Source organism: Tachysurus fulvidraco, chromosome 23, assembly GCF_022655615.1.
Source record: "Tachysurus fulvidraco isolate hzauxx_2018 chromosome 23, HZAU_PFXX_2.0, whole genome shotgun sequence".
Lineage (NCBI taxonomy): Eukaryota > Metazoa > Chordata > Actinopteri > Siluriformes > Bagridae > Tachysurus > Tachysurus fulvidraco.
Window position 1 is genome coordinate 1737728 of NC_062540.1, and position 25986 is coordinate 1763713.

Sequence of the window (25986 nt, forward strand, 5' to 3'; positions counted from 1 at the left end):
GTGTGTGTGTGTGGCGGGGTGTGTGTGTGGGTGTGTGTGTGGAGGGGTGTGTGTGTGGGTGTATGTGTGGAGGGGTGTGTGTGTGGGTGTATGTGTGGAGGGGTGTGGGTGGGTGTATGTGTGGAGGGGTGTGGGTGGGTGGAGGGGTGTGTGGGGGGGGGTGTGTGTGTGGAGGTGTGTGTGGAGGGGTGTGTGTGTGTGTGGAGGGGTGTGTGTGTGTGGAGGGGTGTGTGTGTGTGTGGAGGTGTGTGTGTGTGTGTGGAGGGGTGTGTGTGTGTGTGGAGGTGTGTGTGTGTGTGTGTGTGGAGGGGTGTGTGTGTGTGGAGGGGTGTGTGTGTGTGGAGGGGTGTGTGTGTGTGGAGGGGTGTGTGTGTGTGTGTGGAGGGGTGTGTGTGTGTGTGTGGAGGGGTGTGTGTGGAAGGGGGGGGTGTGGGTGGAGGGGGTGTGTGGAGGGATGTTTTGTGGGGGGGGGGGGGTGTCCAATCCAATCAAACCGCAGGAGCCCAATCCCAATGCAGCCCTCTAGAGGGGGGTGTGTGTGTGTGGAGGGGTGTGTGTGTGTGGAGGGGTGTGTGTGGAGGGGTGGAGGTGTGGGGGTGTGCATGTGGAGGAGACATTTTCATACCTTTTAGTGTTTTTATATATTTTTTTGAATCATGTAGTCTAGCACTTACACCTGCATTTGTGGAAATGTGTACACACACACACACACACACACACACACACACACACACACACACACACACACACACACACACACACACACACACACACACACCTAGAAAGTGCCTTGGTGAGGGAATAAGAACAGAGAGAGCAGTAAGTGTACAATGTGCTGAGTGTGTGTCAGAGAACACAGCATTAATAGTGTTCAGATAGAGCAGGTGAAGTGGTGTGTGTGTGTGTGTGTGTGTGTGTGTGTGTGTGTGTGTGTGTGTGTGTGTGTGTGTGTGTGTGTGTGTTTTCACAGGTACAGATTTAAGTGCTGCAGCTCTTAATCGTATTTGGCCTTTTAAAGCAGAGCTCTTAGTCTCCACTCGTCCTGTCTGTGTGAAACTGCAGACTAAAGCATTTTGTGTGTGTGTGTGTGTGTGTGTGTGTGTGTGTGTGTGTGTGTGTGTGTGTGCGTGTGTGTGCGCGCGCACTTGTATGCACCTAAACTCTGACAGCTTGAGCATAACTGTGCATATTTCAAATGATGGACTACGCGGTGCTCAGTCACTCACTGCGCCCGAGTGCTTTTACTCCATTTTAAATAATAAATAAATAATAAGCGTTGTACTTTCAGACCGTGTGTCACTTTATAGTAATACACTGCTCCGATACGAAGCTCATGAAACGGCCGATTACGTGATAAATCGGTGTCGCAGCACATCTCAGAGCTCCAAATCTAGCACTTCTTGTTTGGAAAACGCAGATTGTATCACATTTGTTTGGTGTTTTGCAGAATACGCAGAGAGCATCGGCGACGGCAAGAACGAGGAGTACAGGCTGAGCGAGCAGAAAAGGATTATGGAGCTTCTGGAGGACTTCTGAATCTCCGAAAAGGATCACAGATCTGACCAAAAGTGACTGATTTCTGATTTGTCTGTAAATATCCTGTTTGATCCGCTGACGTCATGACCCACGGCTCGTGTTTCTGGCAGCACGAGTGTCACGAAGGTCGACGCCGCACCGCGTTTCTGTTCTTTTTTGTACATTTTGTACACGAGTCATTTTTAAACTGAAAACTGTAAGAAGAACAAGGGACATGATGTAATTAAAATATCTTTAACGTGTCCGAGTGACTGAGTGTCTAAGTGTTAATGCTGGTGTTGGTGTGATGATGTAGGCAGCCGTCTTTAAACTGCGTTACACTCGGAGCTTTCGGTTCCACGTTCAATACCAAATGATAACTACATAAAAAATCCTCATGACATCGAACTGATGTGAACGGGAAGACGAGAAGCCTCAAACAACTGAACAAACACACAAACACACACTCGTTTCACTTCACGCTTCCTGGAAATCTCCTGGTAACCTTCCTGGTCTCTGTTTCCATGGAGACTCCACAAAGTGTTTATTATTTCCAATTGATTTATTAATAATACCTTCTGTAAATGGCATACTTAAAAATAAACTACCATCATGTCTTTGTTAACATATTTATAAGGCATTTGTTATATGTAATTATTTAGAGGTATGAATTATGATGTAAACACGATGTTGGAAATCTTTCTGTATGGTCATCATCATCATCAGAAGAAGAAAAATGACTGAAGAATCAGGACACTGAGAGCCAGATTATAATGTAATAAAGGCTTTTATACTGATTTGTGTGGTTAAGAGGACTGTTTAGAAGCCCAAGGCTGAGCGAGGAGGAAAAACACGAGCGAGGGCAGAACTTTGTGGTCACGTGAACAGTTGTAGCTCTCACCTTAAACTGAAATGTTCTTAATAGATAAAACAAACACAATCTCATGATGGTGCAGCGTAAGCAGTGTTCATGACACTTTATCGAGAACGTTTAGGGCATTGTGGCAGATACCTTCATCCAGAGAGACTTTATCTCATTTTATACATCAGGGTTAAGGGCCTTGCTCAGTGGCAGCTTGGTGAACTCAGGGTTCGAAATCACAACCCTCTGATTGGTGTCCAACATCTTCACTAAATTACCACATCCAGATATTATAAAACCAATGCAATAGAATCCCAGCTTATGTTTATCTCGTGAGAGACCAGTCTCCAGTCCCCTCTGCGTTGTCAACCTTACGTCTGTTGAGTTCATCGCGATGACGTACAAAACGTTTGTAATAAAGCCGTATAAAGGTGTTATAACCTTAGGAAGGTATCCGTACGTCGTTATAAAGAGTGAAAGTGACGTGACATACGTCTAAGTACGGTGACCCCATACTCAGAATTCGTTCTCTGCATTTGACCCGTCCAAAGTGCACACACACACACAGCAGTGAACACACACACACCATGAACACACACCCGGAGCAGTGGGCAGCCATTTATGCTGCGACGCCCGGGGAGCAGTTGGGGGGGGGCGGTGCCTTGCTCAAGGGCACCTCAGTCGTGGCTGGCCCAAGACTCGAACCCACAACCTTAGGGTTAGGAGTCAAACTCTCTGACCATTAGGCCACGACTTCCCCAGTGGTTGTTTACATACAGTATACGATGATCACGGTGACAGAAATGAGAAGCTCCACGATGTTACACGTAACTTTAAAAAGTATTTCGTAATCATTGGCCGACGGTCATGAAGTTCAGGGTCGTGTGAGCGTCTCCGTGAGAGTCCACTAAAATCACAACAAAGTGTTTAGATCATTTATTTGTACAGTAACCCTGCTGTGCTGATATGGAGAGACTGTAATGACTTACATATTGATATTATTATTACCAAGCTGCATGTTTCCTAAAATAGAAATGAATAAAAAAATCCACGTGTAAACCGCGGTGTCGTGTGAACTCCCCGTTAGCAGTTAGCTCCCTAAACAATTTTGTATTACTAGTGTGTGCTCTTTTTCGTCTCGCTCTTTTGTTTCAGAAATTGCCTCCGGGCCCCTGGTGTGGCTTTAATGGTCAATAATTTGATGTTTGTCCAGCGGTAATGAGCCAGCAAGTCTCACTCCTACGCTAATGTCTAGCGTGCTGAGCTAGCGAGTTAGCACGAATACACAAAGCACCATCTCTATTCGTCTCTTGTTCTCACTGTTTATTTCTCTTTCCTTCTCTCTCTCTCTCTCTCTCTCTCTCTCTCTCTCTCTCTCTCTCTATTCCTCTTTCTCTCATTCACTCTCCCTGTTTGTTGGAGGGGAAACATTTAACAGTTAGCGCAACATCTGAACAGTTGAAGGTCACTGGATTGTAAATACGTTAATCCTTCCTATGTGCGGTGAAGCCGCGCTCTACATCCTCTGGATGTAGATCCTCTGTTAATGTGGTACTGCAGAAATCTGAATGTGTCTGAAACCTCACACTAATCCCCACTCTACCTGATGCAGGACGGTTTCCTGTGGGTGGAGTCACGCTCTTCGCCATATCCTTGGTTTGATGTCGGTCTGCAGGATGAGCTTATCATACTTCCAGAAATTTCTCCCAGACTTGTTTCGATCGGTTCTTGGTTTCTGTGATTTGTTGAGTTTCGTTCTGTACCTATAAACGGATAAAATGTACATTTTTTTAATACTAACTAAAAATGAATTGCTGTGGAATGTTAAAGAGGATGTACAGTTATGGGAAAATAATCCACTGCAGGAGGAACAGTAATTAGTTTCCTGTAACAGTGTGACACGGTGTAACTCCGTGTCGAACTGCTTCCTGTTTATCTTTTCATCCCAGTGTGTATTCTGTAAAAAGCCTTAACTTTAATTATTTAATGCAGAACATTCTGGTTCCAGATGATGATTTTGTTTGTGCGTGTGTGTGTGTGTGTGTGTGTTTGTGCGTGTGTGTGTGTGTGTGTGTGTGTGTGTGTGTGTGTGCTATATAAAGTGAGAAGAGAAGAGCTTCAGACCGAACCAATGGGACAAGAAACCCATCTGTTGCGTCCAACAGGAAAGCGGTGTACGTCTTAGTGTTTACACTCGAGCCTGACTGGTATCGATGGCCCTCAGGCAAAGCACCAGATTCTAAATGCAAATGAGCGTTAAATACAGAGAGAGAGAGAGAGAGAGAGAGAGAGAGAGAGAGAGAGAGAGAGAGAGAGAGAGAGAGAGAGAAAAGGAGGATGCCAGTCACATCCCTCTGGTGTCTCGGTGCTTGTGTTGGCACAGCAGGCCTGGGGTCACCTCTTCACTAGGAGGAAACATCTGCTCCACTCGCTCCTCTTCATTCCAAACTGCACCTGTAATAAGGCGAGCCCTAATCTGCATATTAAATTGGCAGAAAGTTGTGCGACTCATATCGGTGATTATGATGACAGCGACGGTGCTCCGGCTGTAATTTCACACCTCAGAGGTGCTGGAATAATTGCCTTTTCCGCCTGGTTGACTTGTAGTTCTTTGTGCAGCTAAATTGAAACAAAACGCAGACCAAAAGGACGAGTTAAAATTTCATCTCGGTTTGTTTTATGTTTTTATCTGACCACTGAGCACGTGTTCTGGGATAACCCTCGTGACTTATGGCATGTACACGTTAATACAGACATTGTTTCTATCTATCTATCTATCTATCTATCTATCTATCTATCTATCTATCTATCTATCTATCTATCTATCTATCTATCTATCTATCTATTTAAGATTTTAGCCAGGAAACATCAATATGATAATAACAACTAATTATTTATTCATTTATTTAGCATAAGGAGCAAATTAGATAGATAGATAGATAGATAGATAGATAGATAGATAGATAGATAGATAGATAGATAGATAGATAGATAGATAGATCTGTAACTGATTAGCATTATTTTGTCATGCATTTGTCTATTGATTAATTGATACATTAATTGATTACTGAATTCACATGATATTGAAATAACATGATTTTATTCTGTCCATCCATCTGTTCTATAAAGTTTATCATACACAGGGTCACATGGATCCTGGAGTCCGGGAACTCGGGGCAGAAGGCAAGGGACACACACACACACACACACACACACACACACACACACACACACACACACACACACACACACACACACACACACACACACACACACACACACACACACACACACACACACACACACACACACACATATACATATACACATACACACACATACACACACACACACACACACACACACACACACACACACATACACACACACACACACACACACACATACACACATATACACACACACACACATACACATACACACACATACACATACACTTTCTTTGCTTTTAATATTAATGTAATGTGTTACTGTAACAATTTCCCTCGCAGAATATATCTATCTATCTATCTATCTATCTATCTATCTATCTATCTATCTATCTATCTATCTATCTATCTATCTATCTATCTATCTATCTAAGAAGAGATCACTCCGCCTCACTCTGCCTCACTCTGCTGTATCCCTCCGCGGCGCGCGCTAGTCCGTGTCTCAGGCTCAGAGCGCAGTAACGGAGCAGCGACGGAGAGACTGCAACACACAGCTCTCTCTCTCTCTCTCTCTCTCTCTCTCTCTCTCTCTCTCTCTCTCTCTCTCTCTCTCTCTCTCTCCATCATCACACCGGCACCACAGTACCTCGTTCCCCGGGTGTGGATCTATCCCTAGCTCACGGGTTGGCCGTGAATGCGAGGCGGTCGGTTCCTCTAGCAGAGGCGACATGAGCGCGTTCCGGCTCCTGCTGCGGAGTTTCCACTGTGTGGGACTCTACATCCAACTTAGTGGCTCTTTCTCATCATCCGCCCAGGTGGAGAACCGCATCTCCAGCAACGGTGAGCTCTACACACACACACACACACACACACACACACACACACACACACACACACACACACACACACACACACACACAGCAGGTAGACTAATGGAAAGCTGCACTTACTAACTAGATGAAGGAATTATATTATTATTATTATTATTATTATTATTATTATTATTATTATTATTATTATTATATATCTGGTGTGTTTGTAGATTAAATGAAGGTACACTATAACAAACTTGACTATATTCCTTACTGTGATTAAATCTAAACCTAATTCATTTTTTTTCTTACTTCAGACTGTATTATATATAAATACATTGTTTTAGAGGAAATGTATGTGTATGATCTATAGTACAGTGTGTACATACATACATACATACATATATATACTATTATTTATTTGTTTATATTTATTTGTTTACTGCACACTTCCATTTAGTTTGATCTTATCTCTATAATATTTATTAACATTTTGCTTTATCTGATATGACTGACTCATTTAACGAGATGGTACTGATCCGATACGGCGACAAACAGTGCATCGGATAACAGAGAAAACATTCTGAATATCGGATCATGTGACATATAAAAGGCTGGAACTGGACTTAAATGTGTCTGAACTGGAAATGTTTCCATATAAAGAGTCTTTACTGATTTGATTATATTTATAGTACATTATATTTATGATACTCGCTATCTCGTTTGTCGGTGAAGGTCTAGCTATCATCATCTATCTCATTACTGAAATGTAAATAAAAATATACATTATTACGCTTTTGTTTTTATAAATTAATATATATATATAGTCTTTCTATTTATGTGTTTGTTTGTTTGTTTGTTTACAAATTTGTCCAGAGATCAATGCCTTTAAGCCTTTTATATACTGTATAATACGTAGTTCAAAGGTTTTTCTTCTTAAATTATTTAAACTATGCACTCTATAAAATGAGCACTGAACAGTACCTTTCCCCGTCACCGAGTTTGGAGGACTTACGGGTTCGTCTCTTGTGCCTTCAATGTTTATCTAGTGACGTTTACCTTTAAATAATTACACTGAAAGCTAATTAAAGGGGCGTCAGTGAGTCTTAAGGTACTGTTAATGTGCTGCAGAGCAGTTTTAAGGGTCCGCTGCATTTAAACTACCATATGCAAGATATATTCTTATTTATTTATTTGTTTGTTTGTTTGTTTGCTTGTTTATCTATCTATCTATCTATCTATCTATCTATCTATCTATCTATCTATCTATCTATCTATCTGTCTGTCTGTCTGTCTGTCTGTCTGTCTGTCTGTCTATTTATTTGTTTGTTTGTTTGTTTGTCTCAAACTTTATGATTTTGAGCTGACCTATATTTAATTATTTTTTTTAAATAAATGGAGGTACTGAGTGAGTCACATTCCTTTCGGTGCCTCTAAATTAATTCAGGACTGAAGGAGTCGGTTCAGAACTCTAGGCTATAGATTCTTCTATATTTTGACTGTAATGCAGTATTTTAAGAGTAAAATCAAGAATGTATGAGATAACTCAGGGCTGTAAGGGTTAAATCAGGGCTGTAAGGGTTCACTCAGGGCTGTAAGGGTTAAATCAGGGCTGTAAGGGTTCACTCAGGGCTGTAAGGGTTCACTCAGGGCTGTAAGGGTTAAATCAGGGCCGTAAGGGGTCACTCAGGGCTGTAAGGGTTAATTCAGGGCTGTAAGGGTTAATTCAGGACTGTAAGGGGTCACTCAGGGCTGTAAGGGTTAATTCAGGGCTGTAAGGGTTCACTCAGGGCTGTAAGGGTTAATTCAGGACTGTAAGGGGTCACTCAGGGCTGTAAGGGTTAATTCAGGACTGTAAGGGTTCACTCAGGGCTGTAAGGGTTAATTCAGGACTGTAAGGGGTCACTCAGGGCTGTAAGGGTTAATTCAGGACTGTAAGGGTTCACTCAGGGCTGTAAGGGTTAATTCAGGACTGTAAGGGGTCACTCAGGACTGTAAGGGTTCACTCAGGGCTGTAAGGGTTAATTCAGGACTGTAAGGGTTCACTCAGGGCTGTAAGGGTTAATTCAGGACTGTAAGGGGTCACTCAGGGCTGTAAGGGTTAATTCAGGGCTGTAAGTGGTCACTCAGGGCTGTAAGGGTTAATTCAGGACAGCACAAGTGAACTGAGGACTTCAGGAAAGCAGTTAGGACTCGGTTAGTGCCGGTTAATTTAGCGGTGCAGGAGGTAATTCAAGACTGAAAGAGTGAATACGACACTGTAGGAGTTAATCCCAGAGTATTAGAGATAATTTAGTACTTTAGGAGTTCAGTACCGTAAGAGTTCATTCAGGAGCGTGGGTTTGGATTCAGGAGTGTTGGAGATTTTGCTATGTTGTTTTCAGGTTATTAAAGTTTTAATCCCAAATCCACGCAGACCTGCTAATTGCTTCCTGTGCACAAAGGATCTAAATATTATTGTGGATGAAAAATACAAGCGTGAAAGTGAACGATTCTAACGAGTCACATGTGAAAACGGGAATATTGCATCCCTCGATGTCACTGCTGATTTCTCAGAGGAGCCAGGGAGATTCATGTTGTGTGTGTGTGTGTGTGTGTGTGTGTGTGTGTGTGTGTGTGTGTGTTCACTGCATCTATAAAACCTCTGCAGTTGTTTGGATGTTTGGGAAGATAACACAGGAAATGTCTGAGGCTGTGCTCCAATAGTGCTCTTAATGTGCCCTTGATGGCTTGCTGTCTGCGTCTTCACTCTGATTGGTTGGATCCCTGCCACCATTTTAAGTGCTGCTCTATTATTTAATCAGATCAAAAGAATTTGTTAGATGAGCCCTCGGAGGCTCGAGGGTGTGGACTGTCAGAAGTTACCCTGAATGCCTTGCAATCGGATACCTTTTACTTTTCAATAAAACAGACGCGGCGTTCTTGTTGCTGTTAAGTCTGATCCACTTACGTCTGTCAATCCCGGTCTAGGAGGCGGAGTCTTTTAATGTCTTTTTTTTTGTTCTGATGTTTCTAGATGAATTGAAGAAGCTGAGAAGGATCGTCGTCATTAGACCTGTAGATTAGACCTGATTTTAGACCTAAGAATTTATATTCATTATCAGCTGTTTTAAAATCCCTTTTCTTCGCTTTAACTCTTCTAAAAAGCGTATCGGATTTTCTCAGGAGAGAAGAAACACACCGCCATCAGTCATTAATCATCATATAAACCATAGAAATCCCTGACTTTAGCCTGAGGTTTTAATCCAGCTCAGATGTCCCGGTTGTTGTTGAGTGTTGAGTGTTGAGTGCTGAGTATGTCACCTAACTCTATAAAGCAGAAATAGAAAGCCGCTTCGCGACACCTGCTTGTTTTGGCTCGGCCATATTTAGACTCTCGACGTGCTCGTTCCCCTCCAGTGATTTTTCTCTAATGGCTTTCTCGCTTTCTCAGCTCTCAGTAATATCACGCAGCGCAGATCAATGCCATCACCTTTTATATTCACCGAGGCCGTGGGGAATCAAAGTAACTAGCTCTATTTAATATGAAAAAAATTGTGCTTTTCCTCTCTTAATAACACACAGGAGTGAAAAGCGTGTTGTTTTGTTGGAGCTCGTGGCCGACTGGGAAGTTAATCGACCTGCAGGGAAGGTTTTCGCAAAATGTCTTTTGGGATAAAGGCACACAACATGTTACGCCAGGCTTTGAAAAGATCCCGACGCGACCCACGCGGCTGTTTTCTGGTAGCTGTACTATGAGAACGTTGCGCAACACGCGACAATTCTTTCCGATTATCATAAACGCTTTAAACCTTTATTTGTGTGTCGTTGTCAATTCACTTCAATTCACTTTCATTCGATTCCAGATGAACGATCCGTATTTGAGAGTGGTGATGAAAATCTGTAATTCAGTTTGATTCGTTTTTATTTGTATAGCTCTTTTAGCAATGGACTTTGTATCAGAGCAGCTTTAAAAAAAAAAAAACCCTAAAATTTCGAATGAAGCGAGAGGAAAAAACTTGACATGACATGAGAAAGAAATAATATATCAAAAAAATTGTGTAAATTTGTTTGTATATAAGGGGGGCACGGTGGTTTAGTGGTTAACACGTTCGCCTCACACCTCCAGGGTTGGGGGTTCGATTCCCGCCTCCACCTTGTGTGTGTGGAGTTTGCATGTTCTCCCCGTGCCTCGGGGGTTTCCTCCGGGTACTCCGGTTTCCTCCCCCGGTCCAAAGACATGCATGGTAGGTTGATTGGCATCTCTGGAAAATTGTCCGTAGTGTGTGAGTGTGTGAGTGAATGAGAGTGTGTGTGTGCCCTGTGATGGCGCCTGAGATAGGCACAGGCTCCCCGTGACCCGAGAAGTGCGGATAAGCGGTAGAAAATGAATGAATGTTTGTATATAAGTGTGTATCCAGTGTGTGTGTGTGTGTGTGTGTGTGTGTGTGTGTGTGTTTGTGTGTTTACAGTATACAGTATGTCCCGGAATTTCATGTCTAAACTGTAAGAGAAACGAACGACGAATAAACGTTCATTTAAAAACGACTCAGTTCTGTGCATGTGCTAATGTTTTGAGATTAGCCTGAGACAAAACTAGCAAGAACAGAAAACTGTGTAGATGTGTGTGTGGTATGCAGCGCTGCAGTCTTTCACATCATCAATTCCTCCCTCATAATAGCAGGAATGTGAATAATATGTGGGAGCGACAGGACAGAGAATGAGACAAAGTGCTGCTGACAGAATGATAAAGAGGCAGAGCGAGGCAGAGCGAGGCTAATGTAACCACCTTAGCGAGCCTTCGCTAGTCAACCGGAATGCAAACTAGATTCAACTAGCATTTCCTTCTTCTGGGTGCTGAAATCTATACGTTTTGCCTTCACATGTGCTGTATTATTTTTAGTTCCTAGGAGTCAGTAAGATAATCAGAGACAGGCTTGAAAGCTAACGAGCCACTTAAGAAAACGGTGTTATATTTTTCACTCCTTCGTAATCAGACCTCGTGGGTCAGATGTTTTCACACAGCTTTTCACACGGATTCAAAAGTATCGTTTGATTTAAAAAATTTTTTTGCGTAGATTAAGCTTTGTATGCTTTTGTCTGCGTTTTCCTGTGAGAAATAACGTCACGTGTTAATATTTGGACATCGTCTTCCGGTCTGCTCCTGAACCGTTTCTTTGTCCTTTTAGCGTTTTAGTATTTTTTAATCCACACCAAAAAACGAGGGAGGAGGAAACCTCAATGAAAGATTTCACATTTTTAAACTCATCTACTGATAGCGAAACAGTACGCTAACGCTAAGTTAACACCGTTAAGCTTTAGCATCGTCTGCTTCGTCTCAACTGATGTGAAGGTCTCTCTGATTTTAAACACCTTCCTCGTCACCGATTCATTAAATATTTTTCTTGGTCATTTTTTTTACTGAGTGTGTAAACGCTCTTCTTTGTTCTGACGATCGCGTTGCGGACATTTTGACAGTCGCTCTTGCTGAATTGTTTAGAACGATGTCGGTTTCTGTGAGAAAGCTACACTTAGGTAGAGAGGGTTTAAACTTCTTCTTTAGGCTGACTGTCTGTTTTTAACCGCTGACTTTGTCCGACTTGTTCCTTACGTACATCGATAAAACAAATCTCTCAGGATTTCTAACGTCTCTTACGATTGTGTCTCGTCTTATAATGATTTGCACCCAACTGTCTGTCTTTTGTGCCTGTTTTAATGAGATTCCTATCTTGAAGCATTCACTTGTGATAAATGTGTGTAAAAACAGACATGATTACAGAATTGATTGCGTTTTTATTCTAGGCTTTATTTGGTCTATTTCTTTTTTGAAACCCCTGAGCAAAAAATGATGCAGACAAACAGAATCACACACCGAAACACTCACAAGCCGGCAAAAGAAACATGGCGGCGAAAAGCTACATGTTACATGACAACTTGCAACGGTCTGACAACGAGCCAACAGAGTCCCTGAGAGGCAACATGAGCAGTCAGTGGCTTTGTTTAGGCTTTACACACTGTTTTGGTCAGCTCTAATGTTGTGTATTGATAATATGTATGTGTGCGTGTGTGTTTAAGTCCTGAGTGAAGTGTAGAAAGTGTAATATGACATTGTAGATGGAAGCATGAGTTTGCTGCAGCTCAGCCAATCAGAGTGTAGCATTTAGTCACATGATGGGAAATTATTTTAAGAAAGTAATTGACATATAAACGAAGGAGGTATGACAATTATTCCGTCAGTAGAGGAGGCGTGGTCTCTGATTAGTTAGTCTGAGTGAAGGGGGTGTGGCTTAAGTGACTGTTAGTCTGATAGAAGGAGGCGTGGCCTGTGACTGCTCATCAGTTACAGAGATGGCGTGTTGTCTGTGCTTATTATTTGGAAAGGAAGAGGCGAGGCTTCAGTGCTTGTCAGTCTCGGAGAAGGAGGCGTGGTTTTCCACACTTCTAATCATCACACTCTTACGGTACTGTACTGAAAATATGATGACTAATGATTTGATGACTAATGATTTGAGAAGACGTGAAACCCAGCAGACTTTTTATTAAACACACTGCAACACAAAAATTGTGAATCCTCCCAAAATACTCCCACGTTCTGCTTTATTTTAGTACACACTGGTTGTGGAAAGTCAGGAACACCAGACAAGCGCTTAAACGGCAAAACCGTGTTCTCTGGATCATCCCATTTCTCTTCTCTTTTCTCTGGAGAGATGGAATGCTTTTCACTTCAGAAGCCAAATCTCAAGTAGCTGGGTCAAGCATTAGACAGCCAGTTCTCCCTCGTCTCTCACTGTTTTTATCTCCCTCCATCCCTCGCTCGGCAGGCCGCCCATCTTGAAGTGCTCCTGTGGAGAGCTCGTGCCTCCGAGCGCTTCTGATCTGCACTTGGCATTTTCTATTTCACGTCATGGTGAGTTTGGGAAAGAGGACGACACAATCGTGCTCAAAGATGGTAAAGAGTCTTTTTTTCCGAGTTGATAAAGAGTCTGAGGACCGCACGGACACCACTTTGGTTCATTATTTACTGGATTTGTTTCAGGGTGGATATAAATATAGTCTCTTCTCTTTTGTTTGTTCGTCTCTGCCCTGTGGCATCCTGTCATGGCTGCTTTCTCTTCACAAGTCCACCATCTTCTCTTAATGTGGAAGAGACATAAATACACACACGGAGGCGGACTGATCTTCTGAAGAGCCTTGAGAGCTCCATCCCAGCAGCTTATCTCACTTTAGACACATTTCAGCCAGCCTTGGCATCCCACTCCTTCTGGGAGGCTCCTGGCAGCCACTTCTGGCAAGGAAGAGAGAGAAAAAGAGATACAGTGCTGATTCTCCTCCTTTCATCCCTCTATAAACATCTCTCACTCCGTCTCTCTGCCTCCGAGACCGAACCACGCTGTCTCACCCCCTCTCCTCACTCATTTGTTGTTTACCTCCGAGCTCAGAAACCTCAGGAAATCCAGAATGCACTGGGAACAAGAGGGGATTCTTTTGTGTTGGTGTTGGCTAATTAGGCCATGTGGTGTCTTTTCGAGGACAGTAATGAAGATGCGCACAGCACACAGCTCTTCATATCTACTGAGTCACCTCACTGTAATGTGCTGTAATGTACTGACAGCCCTGACCATGCTAACACATCCTTCTTTCTCTCTCTCTCTGCAACTCACACATGTATTATGAATAACCAGCTGGCAGGTTAAGACACAGCTATCTAGCTAACATGAGCGAACCTGACAGGATTTTTTCCTTCATCTTACTTAGAAGCAGTGATAATCTGCACTGTTAATGTTAGCAAGTTAGCAAACATGAGTTAACCTCACTGGATTTCTAAGAAGAGTTTATGTTAAATAATGCAAGGTATTTATTATAATATACATACCTAGTGAAAATTATAAACATTTCTGATTACAAATCCTCAAATATCCTGTCAGAATAACTCGTTTTAGCTTTCCTGCTTAGCTTGTTTTAGCTAACCTGCCAGCATCAACATTATAGAATATAACCAACTAATTAAAATCCTCCTTTAAATCCTCCCAGAAATTCCATCAGGTTATAACCTTATGATGCCTAAATGTAGATTATGACCACTTATTAAGTTCTTTAAATCCTCTCAGAATTCCTGCCACCCTAGCTTATTGTTGCTAGCTTGCACATTAGCTTGTTTTTAGCCTATTGTTTAGGATAATACAGTAGATTACGACTTTCCAGTTATTTTAATTCCCCACAGAAACTAGCTTATGCTATTTTATGCTAAATTTTAACATTTATGAATATAAATTAAAATTAGAATAAAAATGTTCATTTAATCTGTCTATAAAACATTAGAAGTGAAAATTATGAACATTTATGAACGTGTCTAAAAATATTCTCAGACATCCTGTCAGGTTAGCGGCACTGACACCGTACATTCAATTCAATTTAATTCAATTCAGTTGAAATTGCCTCAGAGCAGCTTTACAGAACATAAGTATATAGAAATATAGTATAGAAAGTGTGACTGAGGTGACTGTGCTGAGGAAAAACTCCCTTAGATGGAAGAGGAAGAAACCTTGAGAGGAACCAGACTCAAAAATGAACCTCATTCTCATTTGGGTGACACTGGAGGGTGTGATAATAAACTGTTATAAACACCAGAGAGTGTTGCTATGAATAATGTCCTTTCTACAGTCAGATAATTGTGTATCGATGAGGAGGTTTTTGTCCTTAAAGACCACATGGAGTTGGCATCTTCTCACCGAAGGTCTGAAATCTTCATGAAGTGGAACACAACTGGAGCTGGAACATCTCCGGATGCCTCGGGGGTGGTAGAAAAAGAGAAGCCAATGGCAAGGAATTAGCATAGATGCTGTTCATAATATTAACCATCTCTAGATAATAATGTTCATTGTGACGGTTTAGAAATATATTGACAGAGAAAACATTGGAAAACATCTGACATATTTTCTAAATGTCTGGTATTAATTAATAAATTAATTGTATTGACATTTATGTCCTTTATAATCCCGGTTAGCTTAGAAAAAAAAAAGCTTAGCTCAGTATTAGCGTGTTATTTTTTTGGTTCATGTTGTGGGCTGAAATTTCAGTGTTCCCCGAGTGTGACTCTTATTTTTTGGATTGTTTATTTTTTTTTCCTCCTTTGAGGGGTTTTTGGATGATCGTCCTCACATTCTCACCGACTCCAATAACACCGAGCTCAGAGCATGTGGCATTAAGCAGCATCGTTACGACCTCCTGAGCCTCAAAGCTCTGAGCCGCTGCTGCCAAACTCGCTTTAGTCCATCTTGTGTTTCTTGGTCATTCATCAAAGTCCAGTAGAAAAAAAAAAAATCTTGGGCAACGTGGATGAAAGCTGTTTAGAAATTGCATCTAATCTGAAATCCTTAATGCACTTACAAATTCGAGGGGGAAAAAAATCAGGCTGCATGACTGCGTAATCATCTTTTATAGAACAGCTGCGTCGAGTCCTGGAGCTCCGTCTTCCTACGGAGATTAATACTGTCTCAGGGGTCTCCAGCGCACCTGGTCCACCTCCTCGGCTCGTCGTCGATCTCTTCACGAGCGCCATCGGGTGTTTGTTAAAGCAGGCAAACTGTACTGCCAGAAAAATACCAGGACTTAATGGAAGCAACCTTGACCGTTGACCTTTAGCCTGTAACCATAAATAGTTAATTTCCTGCCATTTTCCCACTCATTCTGTATGTGATGAATATATGAAGTAATGAATGAAACACTGTGGGACACGTTGTTAGAGGAAACTAATCATCAGTGACTTCCGCAGACTAGCTGGGCTCCTCTGTAGACGTCTGTAATCTCTTCTCAGTCTGTGGTATCATTGATTACAGTATAGTCCTGTGCTGAGTGTCACAGGAGGACACGATAAGCTCTGCTGTGTGTAGATTATGTAAAAGACATATGGTGTAATTAAGAATATAACGACATATAATCACACCGAAGAACATCGCTGTGCTTTTGCTGGTGAGAATTTCAGCTCTTACGGAAAGCTTTAAAGAGGACGAGAAGGAAAAGTAGAAGAACGGGAATTTATTAAATCTTTTATGTTAAGATCGGGGATTGGACCGACAAGAAAAAGATTTTTTTTTGGTATACCGATATTTATACGATACAGTTATAAAATTGCAACAGAAAACTGAGTTCATTGAAAATGACTTAATTGGTTTTATTAATGGAATAATTGGTGAAGCAAGAGTTTGTGTTAAAGATTTATATATTTATATTTATAACTCTGGCTTTCATCCAGCTCTGATATCACGCTGGTCTGTGAGACAGTGACCTTCTCCTCTCCTCCTCCTCCTCCTCCTCCTCCTCCTCCTCCTCCTGAAGTCCCGTTACTAAAGATGGCCAGCGGTTATGGTTATAGCTGTGAAATAAAGCTCATGGTCTTTTGTCTCAGCCGTTTTCTCGTCACATTAATCTATAGATTGGGATTTATGAAGCGTTGTGTGTTGGTAATGTCACCTCATATTGTGTGTGTTTGGAGTGGAGAAATGTCTCAATGTGAGCGAGAGTGTCTCGGCATATGGACAGCGGTCGATAGCGCAGCGCTGTGGGCAGGTGTCATAATCAACAAGCCGTGTTTACAGCCTCCCGTACTTTCTAAAGCTCCTTAAGCAGCTTGCTGCAGCGACTCTTTCCACACAGCGCGGCATCGATCGCCATTTTTACAGAAGACGTACAACGCATAAGTGGCTTCGTACGCGGCAGAACGTGTGGGATCACTGGTTAATATGAGGTGATGCAAATTCTGGGATGTGAATGGGAATCTGGGATAATGTCACAGGGTCTGAAGGAGTCTCCAGTAGGAAGGAGTCTCCAGTGTCAGTGTGTGTGTGTGTGTGTGTGTGTGTGTGTGTGTGTGTGTGTGTGTGTGTGTGTGTGTGTGTGTGTGTGTGTGAGTGCCTGTTTCTGTGTGTGAGCGTGAGTGCCTGTGTGTGTCAGAGAGTGTGTGTGAGTGCCTGTGTGTGTGTGTGTGTGTGTGTGTGTGTGTGTGTGTGTGTGTGTCTGTGTGTGAGTGCCTGTGTCTGTGTGTGAGCGTGAGTGCCTGTGTGTGTGAGAGTGTGTGTGTGAGTGCCTGTGCGAGTGTGTGTGTGTGTGTGTGTGTGTGTGTGTGTGTGTGTGTGTGTGTGTGTAAGCAGGGTGAGGTTAATTGCTCTACAGTGTCCTCTGTCATTTCTTACCCAAGTGAACATGAAATGTAGTAATTTGTATCTGGGTGTTTTTGCTCCTCGTGCCTTTGCTTTTCACACCGTGTGTCTTTATTAATTCATTAAAGCTGTCGGATGTGTAACGTTGACATGCCAGTAATTTGCTGCTGCATTATGGGTAAATTAGCTGTCTTTCCACATTTGGGCTTTATTTTTGCCGAGCGTTCTGTCTTAACCTTCTGATCTTATTCACTTCTTTTCTTTTCTTCCTGTCGTCTGATTTCACTTCATCTTCCTCGAGCTGTAGATGTGCTGATGTGACGGAGCGTGTAGTTAAATAAAATAAAAACCTGGGGGCGGAGCTTGTGGCTCCTGCGTGTGATATATAGCTATAATCTCTACATCTAGAGATAGATGAGAGCTAGATAAGAAGTCAGAGACATAGAGAGATGAGAGAGAGAGCGAGATTAGAGGGAGAAAGCATGAGATGAGCGAGAGCCAGAGAGCGAGATGAGAGAATGGAGAGAGAAGAGGAGCAAGCAGAGAGAAGAGAGAGGAGAGAGAGAGAGGCAGAGAGATACGAGTAGATGTTAGAGGAGAGAGAGAGAAGAGAGAGAGAGCGAAGCGAGAGTAGGAGAGAGGAGAGCAGAAGAGGAGGAGTAGAGAAGAAGAGAGAAAGGAGAGAGAAGAGAGAGGACGAGAGAGAATAGAGAGAGAAGAAGAGAGAAAGAGAAGATAGTAGAGAATGAGAGGTAGGGACGAGAGAGAGAAGATGAAAGAGCGAGATGCAAGAGAGAGAAGAGAGAGAGATGAAGGAGAGTCAGAGAGAGAGAGAGACGAAGATATAAGATATATAACTATATAGAAGAGATATAGATATGATCTCAATAAATAGATAATAGAATATAAGATATATAATATATAAGAATATCATAATATGATAAGAATTATAACGATATATAATAGATATCATATATAAGATTATCATAAATATAAGAATAGATAATATATATGATATATAATATATCAGCTATAGAATCTATATGTGATATAATATAGACAGAGAGAGAAAGAGAGAAGAGAGAGAAATAATAGAAGATAGAAAGAGATAAGAAGAGATAGAGAGAGAGAGGAGAGAGAGGAGAGAGCAGAGAGAGGAGAGAGCAGAGAGAGGAGAGAGAGGAGAGAGCTGAGAGAGGAGAGAGAGGAGAGAGCAGAGAGAGGAGAGAGCAGAGAGAGGAGAGAGCTGAGAGAGGAGAGAGAGGAGAGAGCAGAGAGAGGAGAGAGCTGAGAGAGGAGAGAGCAGAGAGAGGAGAGAGAGGAGAGAGCTGAGAGAGGAGAGAGCAGAGAGAGGAGAGAGCTGAGAGAGGAGAGAGCTGAGAGAGGAGAGAGAGGAGAGAGCAGAGAGAGGAGAGAGAAGAGAGAGGAGAGAGAGGAGAGAGCAGAGAGAGGAGAGAGAGGAGAGAGAGGAGAGAGCAGAGAGAGGAGAGAGCAGAGAGAGGAGAGAGCTGAGAGAGGAGAGAGGAGAGAGCAGAGAGAGGAGAGAGCAGAGAGAGGAGAGAGAGGAGAGAGCTGAGAGAGGAGAGAGCAGAGAGAGGAGAGAGCTGAGAGAGGAGAGAGCAGAGAGAGGAGAGAGCAGAGAGAAGAAGCAGAGCAAGATAGAGAAGATGAGTAGAAGAAGATGGACTCCGAGATCAGCATAAAAGAGAGAGGGAAGAGAGAGTAGAGAGAAGAGAGAGAAGAGACGAGAAGAGCTAGAGGAGAGAAGAGAGATCAGAATAGATAATATAGAGTAAGATATCATATATAGAATAGATAACGACTATATATGAGTACTGATATATAGGCTCATACTAATATAATGCTATATAATAGTAGATAATATGATATATAGATCTAATATATATGCCTACTCTAATATCTCTACTCATCTATATACTACTATCTCACTCTATCTTCTCTCAGCTCTCTCCTCTCTCTCCACTCTCTCCACTCTCTTCATACTCTCTGCTTTCTCCGTTCTCTCCATAATCTCCGCTCTTTCTGCTCTCTCTTTCTTCGTTCTCTCCACTCTCTCCGCTCTATCCATTCTCTCCGCTCTATCCATACTCTCCACTCTCTCCATACTCTCCACTCTCTCTGCTCTCTCCATACTCTCCGCTCTCTCCACTCTCTGCACACTCTCCACTCTCTCTGCTCTCTCTGCTTTGTCCTCTCTCTCTTTCTCTGCTCTCTCCACTCTCTCTGCTCTCTTCGCTTTCTCAACTCTCTCCACCCTTTCTTCACCTGTTTCCTGTCTCTCCCGTGTCTATTTCCGTCTCTCCTTTATTTAAACACCTTTGACATCTCCAAGCACACCTCCTCCGTCCTCCCACTCTCGTCTCTCTCTATTTCTTTGGGTTTTTTTTTATTTTTCCTGTCTTTTCTGAAGCCTGGCCCGTGCCTGAGCTTGAGGATCGGCCGGAATGTATTTCAGCTCAGCTGCCACCTGCAGCGCTTAACTCTGACTCTCATGAGGTGACACACAACATCGCTATGATTCATATCCACAGATTCACCGCAGATAAAATAACGCTATAATCTGAAAGAGCAGCAGCACATTCATCACGTCGTGAGGTGTGTGTGTGTGTGTGTGTGTGTGTGTGTGTGTGTGTGTCATCCTACCAAAGCTGCAGCAATCCAAATTTATAATACTCCTTCAGCTCTATTCATTGGCTCGATCCTCATTATTCTGCTTCTTCATCCTGCTCTAGTCATCAAACCTACTCACTATACGCTAATTATATCAACTTCATTTAAGTTATGCAAATTTTTTCCACCATGTTCTTTAGACTGTAGTAAGTACAAGCTAGTAGCATCATGTATTTACTATAAATAATCAGATCTAAAGTGAACCACAAAGCTTTATTTCACTATTTCTCTGCTCCAGCATGACCGTGTCCCTGTGCACTAAGCCCATTGAGACATAGTGTGGAGGTGACGGTTGTAGTAGAAGATCTTGAGTGTCCTGCACCGAGCCCTGACCCTGACTCGACCCCACCGAACACGGGACGGACCGGAACCGGAGTCTCCTCAAGATCCTGCTATCAGAGTCTGATCTCAGCACCTAGCTGAATGTAAACGAATCAGATGCAACATCTAGTGGGAGAAGAGAAGAGAAGAGAAGAGAAGAGAAAAAAAGAAAAGAGAAGAGAAACAAAGAGATGAGAAATATAGAGAAGAAAAATAAAGAAAAGCGGAGAATAAATCTGGAGTGAGATGTTCAACATGTGGGTGTAATTGTCGGGGTGCACAAACTTTTGAACATGTGGCGTATAGACTAGTAGAGGGAAAGACGGATTATGGAGTGGATTAGAAAAGCTGAGAAAACCAAAGTTGTTCGTTTGGGCTGGAGATTTGTCTAAAACCCGACAAACTCATCTGCTGTGTTCATGGATGTTCCAGATGAGTTCGACTTCACTCCAGATGTGCGTCTGCGGTGCTCCGACCCGTTTACTCCGTTCTGTCGGCTCCTTGAAGCTCTTCCGCTCCACCCGGATGCTGGAACCCGTGTGTTTGTGCTCGCTCTCGCCGTGTCCCCATCTGCAGCTCTCGAAATGGGATCCCGTACGACAGCCCACCTCCGGTTTCCAGGGGCAACAGTGACACTCGGCTCGTGTGTTATATTAAGTATTCATGGCAGCAGGAGAGAGGAGGCTGGAGATGTTTGTGAAAATTTCGAGTGCTGCCCTCCCTGTCACGCTCGACGGCGCTCGACGCTCGACAGACAGACAGCGGCGCTTACGGAGAGCGAGAGGCCAAAAATAATAATCACAGATAAAGCGCGTTAAATTTATTCCCCAGCAGAGTTAATCAGGATGCAGACACATCTGTGGAGTCAGAGCTGCTTTACTGTCATCCCCATGAGCTTTGATCCTGAAGGTTTCACCATTAGATCTGAGTGGTTTACATACTGATTAGCTCATACAGTATATTCACTGGAACGTACTGACACACACTCAACACTCAACACTCAAACATGTGCTGTTTTTTTTTACCCTGAGCTTTGACTCAAACTATTTCTAAACGCTGGATGTAGAAGAGATTTAGCTTTTTTAGTGTTGATCTGAAAAAACAAAATAAACTACAGATCACTTGGGTGAAGAAATAGAGAGAATGATCAGGATGGATTGCCTGATGATGATGATTATATTGATGATGGTGGTGGTGATGATGATGATAATGGTGAAGATGACGATGGTGATGATGATGATGATGATGATGATGAAGAGGACTATGGTGATTGTGATGACGACGATGATAAAAGTGATGATGGTGATGATGATGATGGTCATGATGGTGATGATGATAGATTATGATGATGATGATGATGATGAAGAGGACTATGGTGATTGTGATGACGATGATGATAAAAGTGGTGATGGTGATGATGATGATGATGATGATGATGGTCATGATGGTGATGATGATGGATTATGATGATGATGATGATGGTGATTATGAAGATGATGAGGATGGTCATGATGATGATGATGATAGTGATGATGAAGATGATGATAATGGTGATGGTGATGATGGATTATGATGATGATGGTGATTATGAAGATGACGGTCATGATGATGATGGTGGTAATGATGATAATGATTATAAAGATGATGATGATGGTCATGATTATATTGATGATGGTGGTGGTGATGATGATGATGATGATGATGATGATGATGATGAAAATGTTTATGATGATAATGGTGAAGATGACGATGGTGATGATGATGAAGAGGACTATGGTGATTGTGATGATGACGACGATGATAAAAGTGAGGATGGTGATGATAATGATTATGATGGTGATGATGATGATGGTGATGATGACGATGGTTATGATGATGGTGATGGTGATAGTGATGATGAAGATGATGGTAATGGTGATGATGGTGATGATGATTATGGTGATGATGATGGTGATTATGATGATGATGATGATGATGATGTTGATGATGATAGTGATAGTGATGATGAAGATGATAATGGTGATGGTGATGATGATGGATTATAAAGATGATGATGATGGTCATGATGATGATGGTAATGATGATGATGATGGTGGCTTGGTGGTGAGGATGTTTCCCTCACAGCGTTAGGGTTATTATTCCTGGTTCCTACCTGTGTCTGTTATTTAAAGTTCTCTGTGTGCTTCAGGGGTTTCCTCTGGGTTCCTCCCTATGTGTCGTAGGATCATTAGTTTCTCTAAATTCAGTGTAGTGTGTGCGAGTGTGTGTGATTGTCCTCTGGGACAGACTACAGGGCCATGTATAGGTTAAGCAAAATGGATGATGATGATGATGATGATGATGATGATGATGATGATGATGATCCTCAGCTTTGTTTTTGTCCCTGTAGATAAAAAAAGGCTGGTGATGTTGCGGTACAGTTGCGGTAATGTGAGTTTAAAGCTACGTTCTACTGTTCACTCACTGCATATTCAAGTCACCTGTAGGCATCCCTGCTACTGGTTGCCATAGTAACAAGGTTCATCAGCAGTTTTCGCAACTAGCATTCCTGACACTTGACAACAAATCAGTGTCCTTGCTGTAAAGTGAATCATCTGTATGTATAAAATTCAGCAGGGTTGATCTGCATCATATCCTACTAGAGTGCGCAGAAGAAGTGACCGTTGTCACGCCCGTCGGTGCACAGAGTCGCATCTGATTTGCATAAAGCTGCATCCGTTGTCAGCTTCGTCACATCTCACATCAATAATTAGAATCTGTGTGTGATGTCATAGCACACTGCTGTGTAGGCTGGGTTAAAATTCCAGCACCCTAAAGCGAGTGTGGAACTGAACCCCACAGCATTCGGACATGAAGTCGTCGCGGTGTCACTTGTGAGTGTGAACATGAAGTTGCAGTCAGTTTCATCCTCACCGTTAACGTCCTGACGAACAGATTTACTCAAACGTGTAAAGAACAGACAGGTAACGCACCTGATCCTGGATCTTACTTTTTAAATATTAAATATGGAGTGTGGAGTTGAGGCGAGGCAGGAGTGAGGGCGAGGGACGAGACGGGCATGTTGACAGACCTCAGAATCACTTCAGGCCTTCTTTTGTTTGAGTTGTCAAGTGGTCCATTTCCTCTCCCTCTCGCTCGCTCTCTCTCTCTGTCTCTCTGTCTCTCTCTCTCTCTCTCTCTCTCTCTCTCTGTCTCTCACTCTCTCTCTTGCTCCTGGCCTTTCTAGAAGGCTCGATTGAGTTCAAACTGAAGGCCAGCGCTCAGACATATGCTCTGTTTGCGCAGCCCAGGATGATCCTTTGCTTTGGGATTGTTCACACACTTGTACTCAGCATCGTCCGTGGAAAGTTGGCTGGTCATGTTTTAACACCAGTGCTTGCTTTCTCTCTCTCTCTCTCTCTCTCTCTCTCTCTCTCTCTCTCTCTCTCTCTCTCTCTCTCTCATTCTCTTTCTTTCTCTCAATGGGTGTTTCTTGAAATTCTATATCTAGCTCCATGTTTAGTATTTTAGTATAAAAGAGATGGGCTGAGATTCTTCTGCCTCTCTCTCTCTCTCTCTCTCTCTCTCTCTCTCTCTCTCTCTCTCTCTCTCTCGGCTATTGTGAACCCACAGCTCTGATTTGATCGACTGATTTTGCTTTCACTGAAAACGCAGCTTGTCCGATCATATCTCATGGAAATAATGATGTCTCCTTTCTCATATCACTTACAAAGTCCTTTGAGGCCTCCAATTACAATACGATGGCGCTACAATAATTACACTCTCCGCTCTTTCTGCTGCTCGCTGACAGAGAGAGAGAGAGAGAGAGAGAGAGAGAGAGAGAGAGAGTGGAGGCTCTGCGAGTGTGTGGGGTTTGATGTGAATGCAGGCTGCTCGTACTCCCCATTTTAATCACACACATGTTGTTAAGGTTCACTCTTCATCTCAGTCGAAGGGGTTTCAGGCTCCGTATCCGAGCCGCCACCAGGCCGCCTTTTGATCCTCCCTCCTTCAGCACACCTGATTGACCTGATCAGTTAATGAGCAACCTCTTTATGAAGTTAACGAGGCATGCTTGAGCAGTCAGAAACCTTTTTGTGCAGGTGCTTCGTCCTCTGAGCTTTCAATTACGGAAATAAGAGAATATGATGTGGTGAGTGGCACAAGAAATTCCAGCTGATGTAACACATCAGAGATAAGTGCAGGGTCTATTTAGTTATTAATGTCCTGCTAGAAAGCACACAGATGCTCCAGAGCTGAGAATCGAACACACCGCTGCTCCTGTTCATCACACCAGCATGAACTGAACGTCCCAAAGTGTCTTATTCTTTACATATCGAATGCTAGCCTGCTGTCTGGATTTGCAGATTGGCTAAATTTGACCTAGATGCAAAGATCGGTGTTTTTTGGCACAGTGAGGTGACTCACTCACACCGGCTTCTTGTGTGGACAAGAAGCTTTTCTGATTTATAAGCTTTGATTTATGTTAATTGACCATGAAAGTGTGCAGCTTGATGCGAAAGGAAACTTTGTATGTGGACTTTCTGTCAGAATCTTAACTTTAGATTGAATTTATCTACACTGAGGTGGAAATATTGACCCCAGGGTTGGTGCAACTGCTACGTTTGATTTACCTCAGGAGTCGAAAATCAGAGCTAGGAATTATGTCACTTTTTTATTTTAAGCTTGAAACTGGGAAGCTTTGTGATCGTCTTTTGTGAGACACACGCTACTTACAACAACGTGTAGTGGTATAGTGTTATAGATCTATAGTGAACTGTGTAGTGGAATAGTGTTATAGATCTATAGTGAACTGTGTAGTGGAATAGTGTTATAGATCTATAGTGAACTGTGTAGTGGAATAGTGTTATAGATCTATAGTGAACTATGTAGTGGATTAGTGTTATAGATCTATAGTGAACTGTGTAGTGGATTAGTGTTATATTGGTATGTCGGTATGTTCTTACTGTAGACGTTTGTGTTGCCGTGTTCACTGTCTACTGTTGAATATTTTGATGCGCTAAAGTTGAGGAAAATGTCCCAATTTGCCATCTCAGCAATTTTTGACCAATAAAAGAACTGTAATCAGGGGTGTGGTAAGGGGTGTAGCAACAATCTCTTCATCTTTATGTAACAAATCGATGCATCTGTTCTGCATATTTGCTCATGAAATACATAATGGGATCTGATCCATTTGCTTCAGCACCACCCATGGATCAGGCACGGACCGTACTGCCACTGTGTTATTCTCCTGCATACAGAAAGCTTCCAGATTTTTGTTTAAAAGCTATTAACGTCAAGGCCGTCGAGAAGCCGAATAGTGAACAGCGGTGAATGGATTCAGAGAGTTACTCTGCCAGCCGTGACTTAACAATGGACAAAGCTGTACAGCGGTTGAAGGCTAATAATGAGTCTGAACTATTGAAATGATTTGCAGGAGCACAATCTGGAATGTGGCTTTTCTTTTTTTTCTTTTTTGACGTAAGAACAAATGCGTGTTT

The 25986-nt window shown here is 42.5% G+C and overlaps 2 protein-coding genes across 2 annotated transcripts in view; both read left to right on the forward strand.

The window, feature by feature from the left end:
• ctnnbl1 (catenin, beta like 1) overlaps positions 1-1780 on the forward strand; it is a 31004-nt gene extending 29224 nt beyond the window's left edge. Inside the window, exon 16 of the mRNA XM_027165689.2 lies at positions 1448-1780. Coding sequence (XP_027021490.1) covers positions 1448-1536 — 89 coding nt within the window. The 3' untranslated portion in view covers positions 1537-1780. The remainder of the gene's footprint in view (positions 1-1447) is intronic.
• Positions 1781-6058: 4278 nt separating this feature from the next.
• LOC113655257 (V-set and transmembrane domain-containing protein 2-like protein) overlaps positions 6059-25986 on the forward strand; it is a 34150-nt gene continuing 14222 nt past the window's right edge. Inside the window, exon 1 of the mRNA XM_047807122.1 lies at positions 6059-6387. Coding sequence (XP_047663078.1) covers positions 6276-6387 — 112 coding nt within the window. The 5' untranslated portion in view covers positions 6059-6275. The remainder of the gene's footprint in view (positions 6388-25986) is intronic.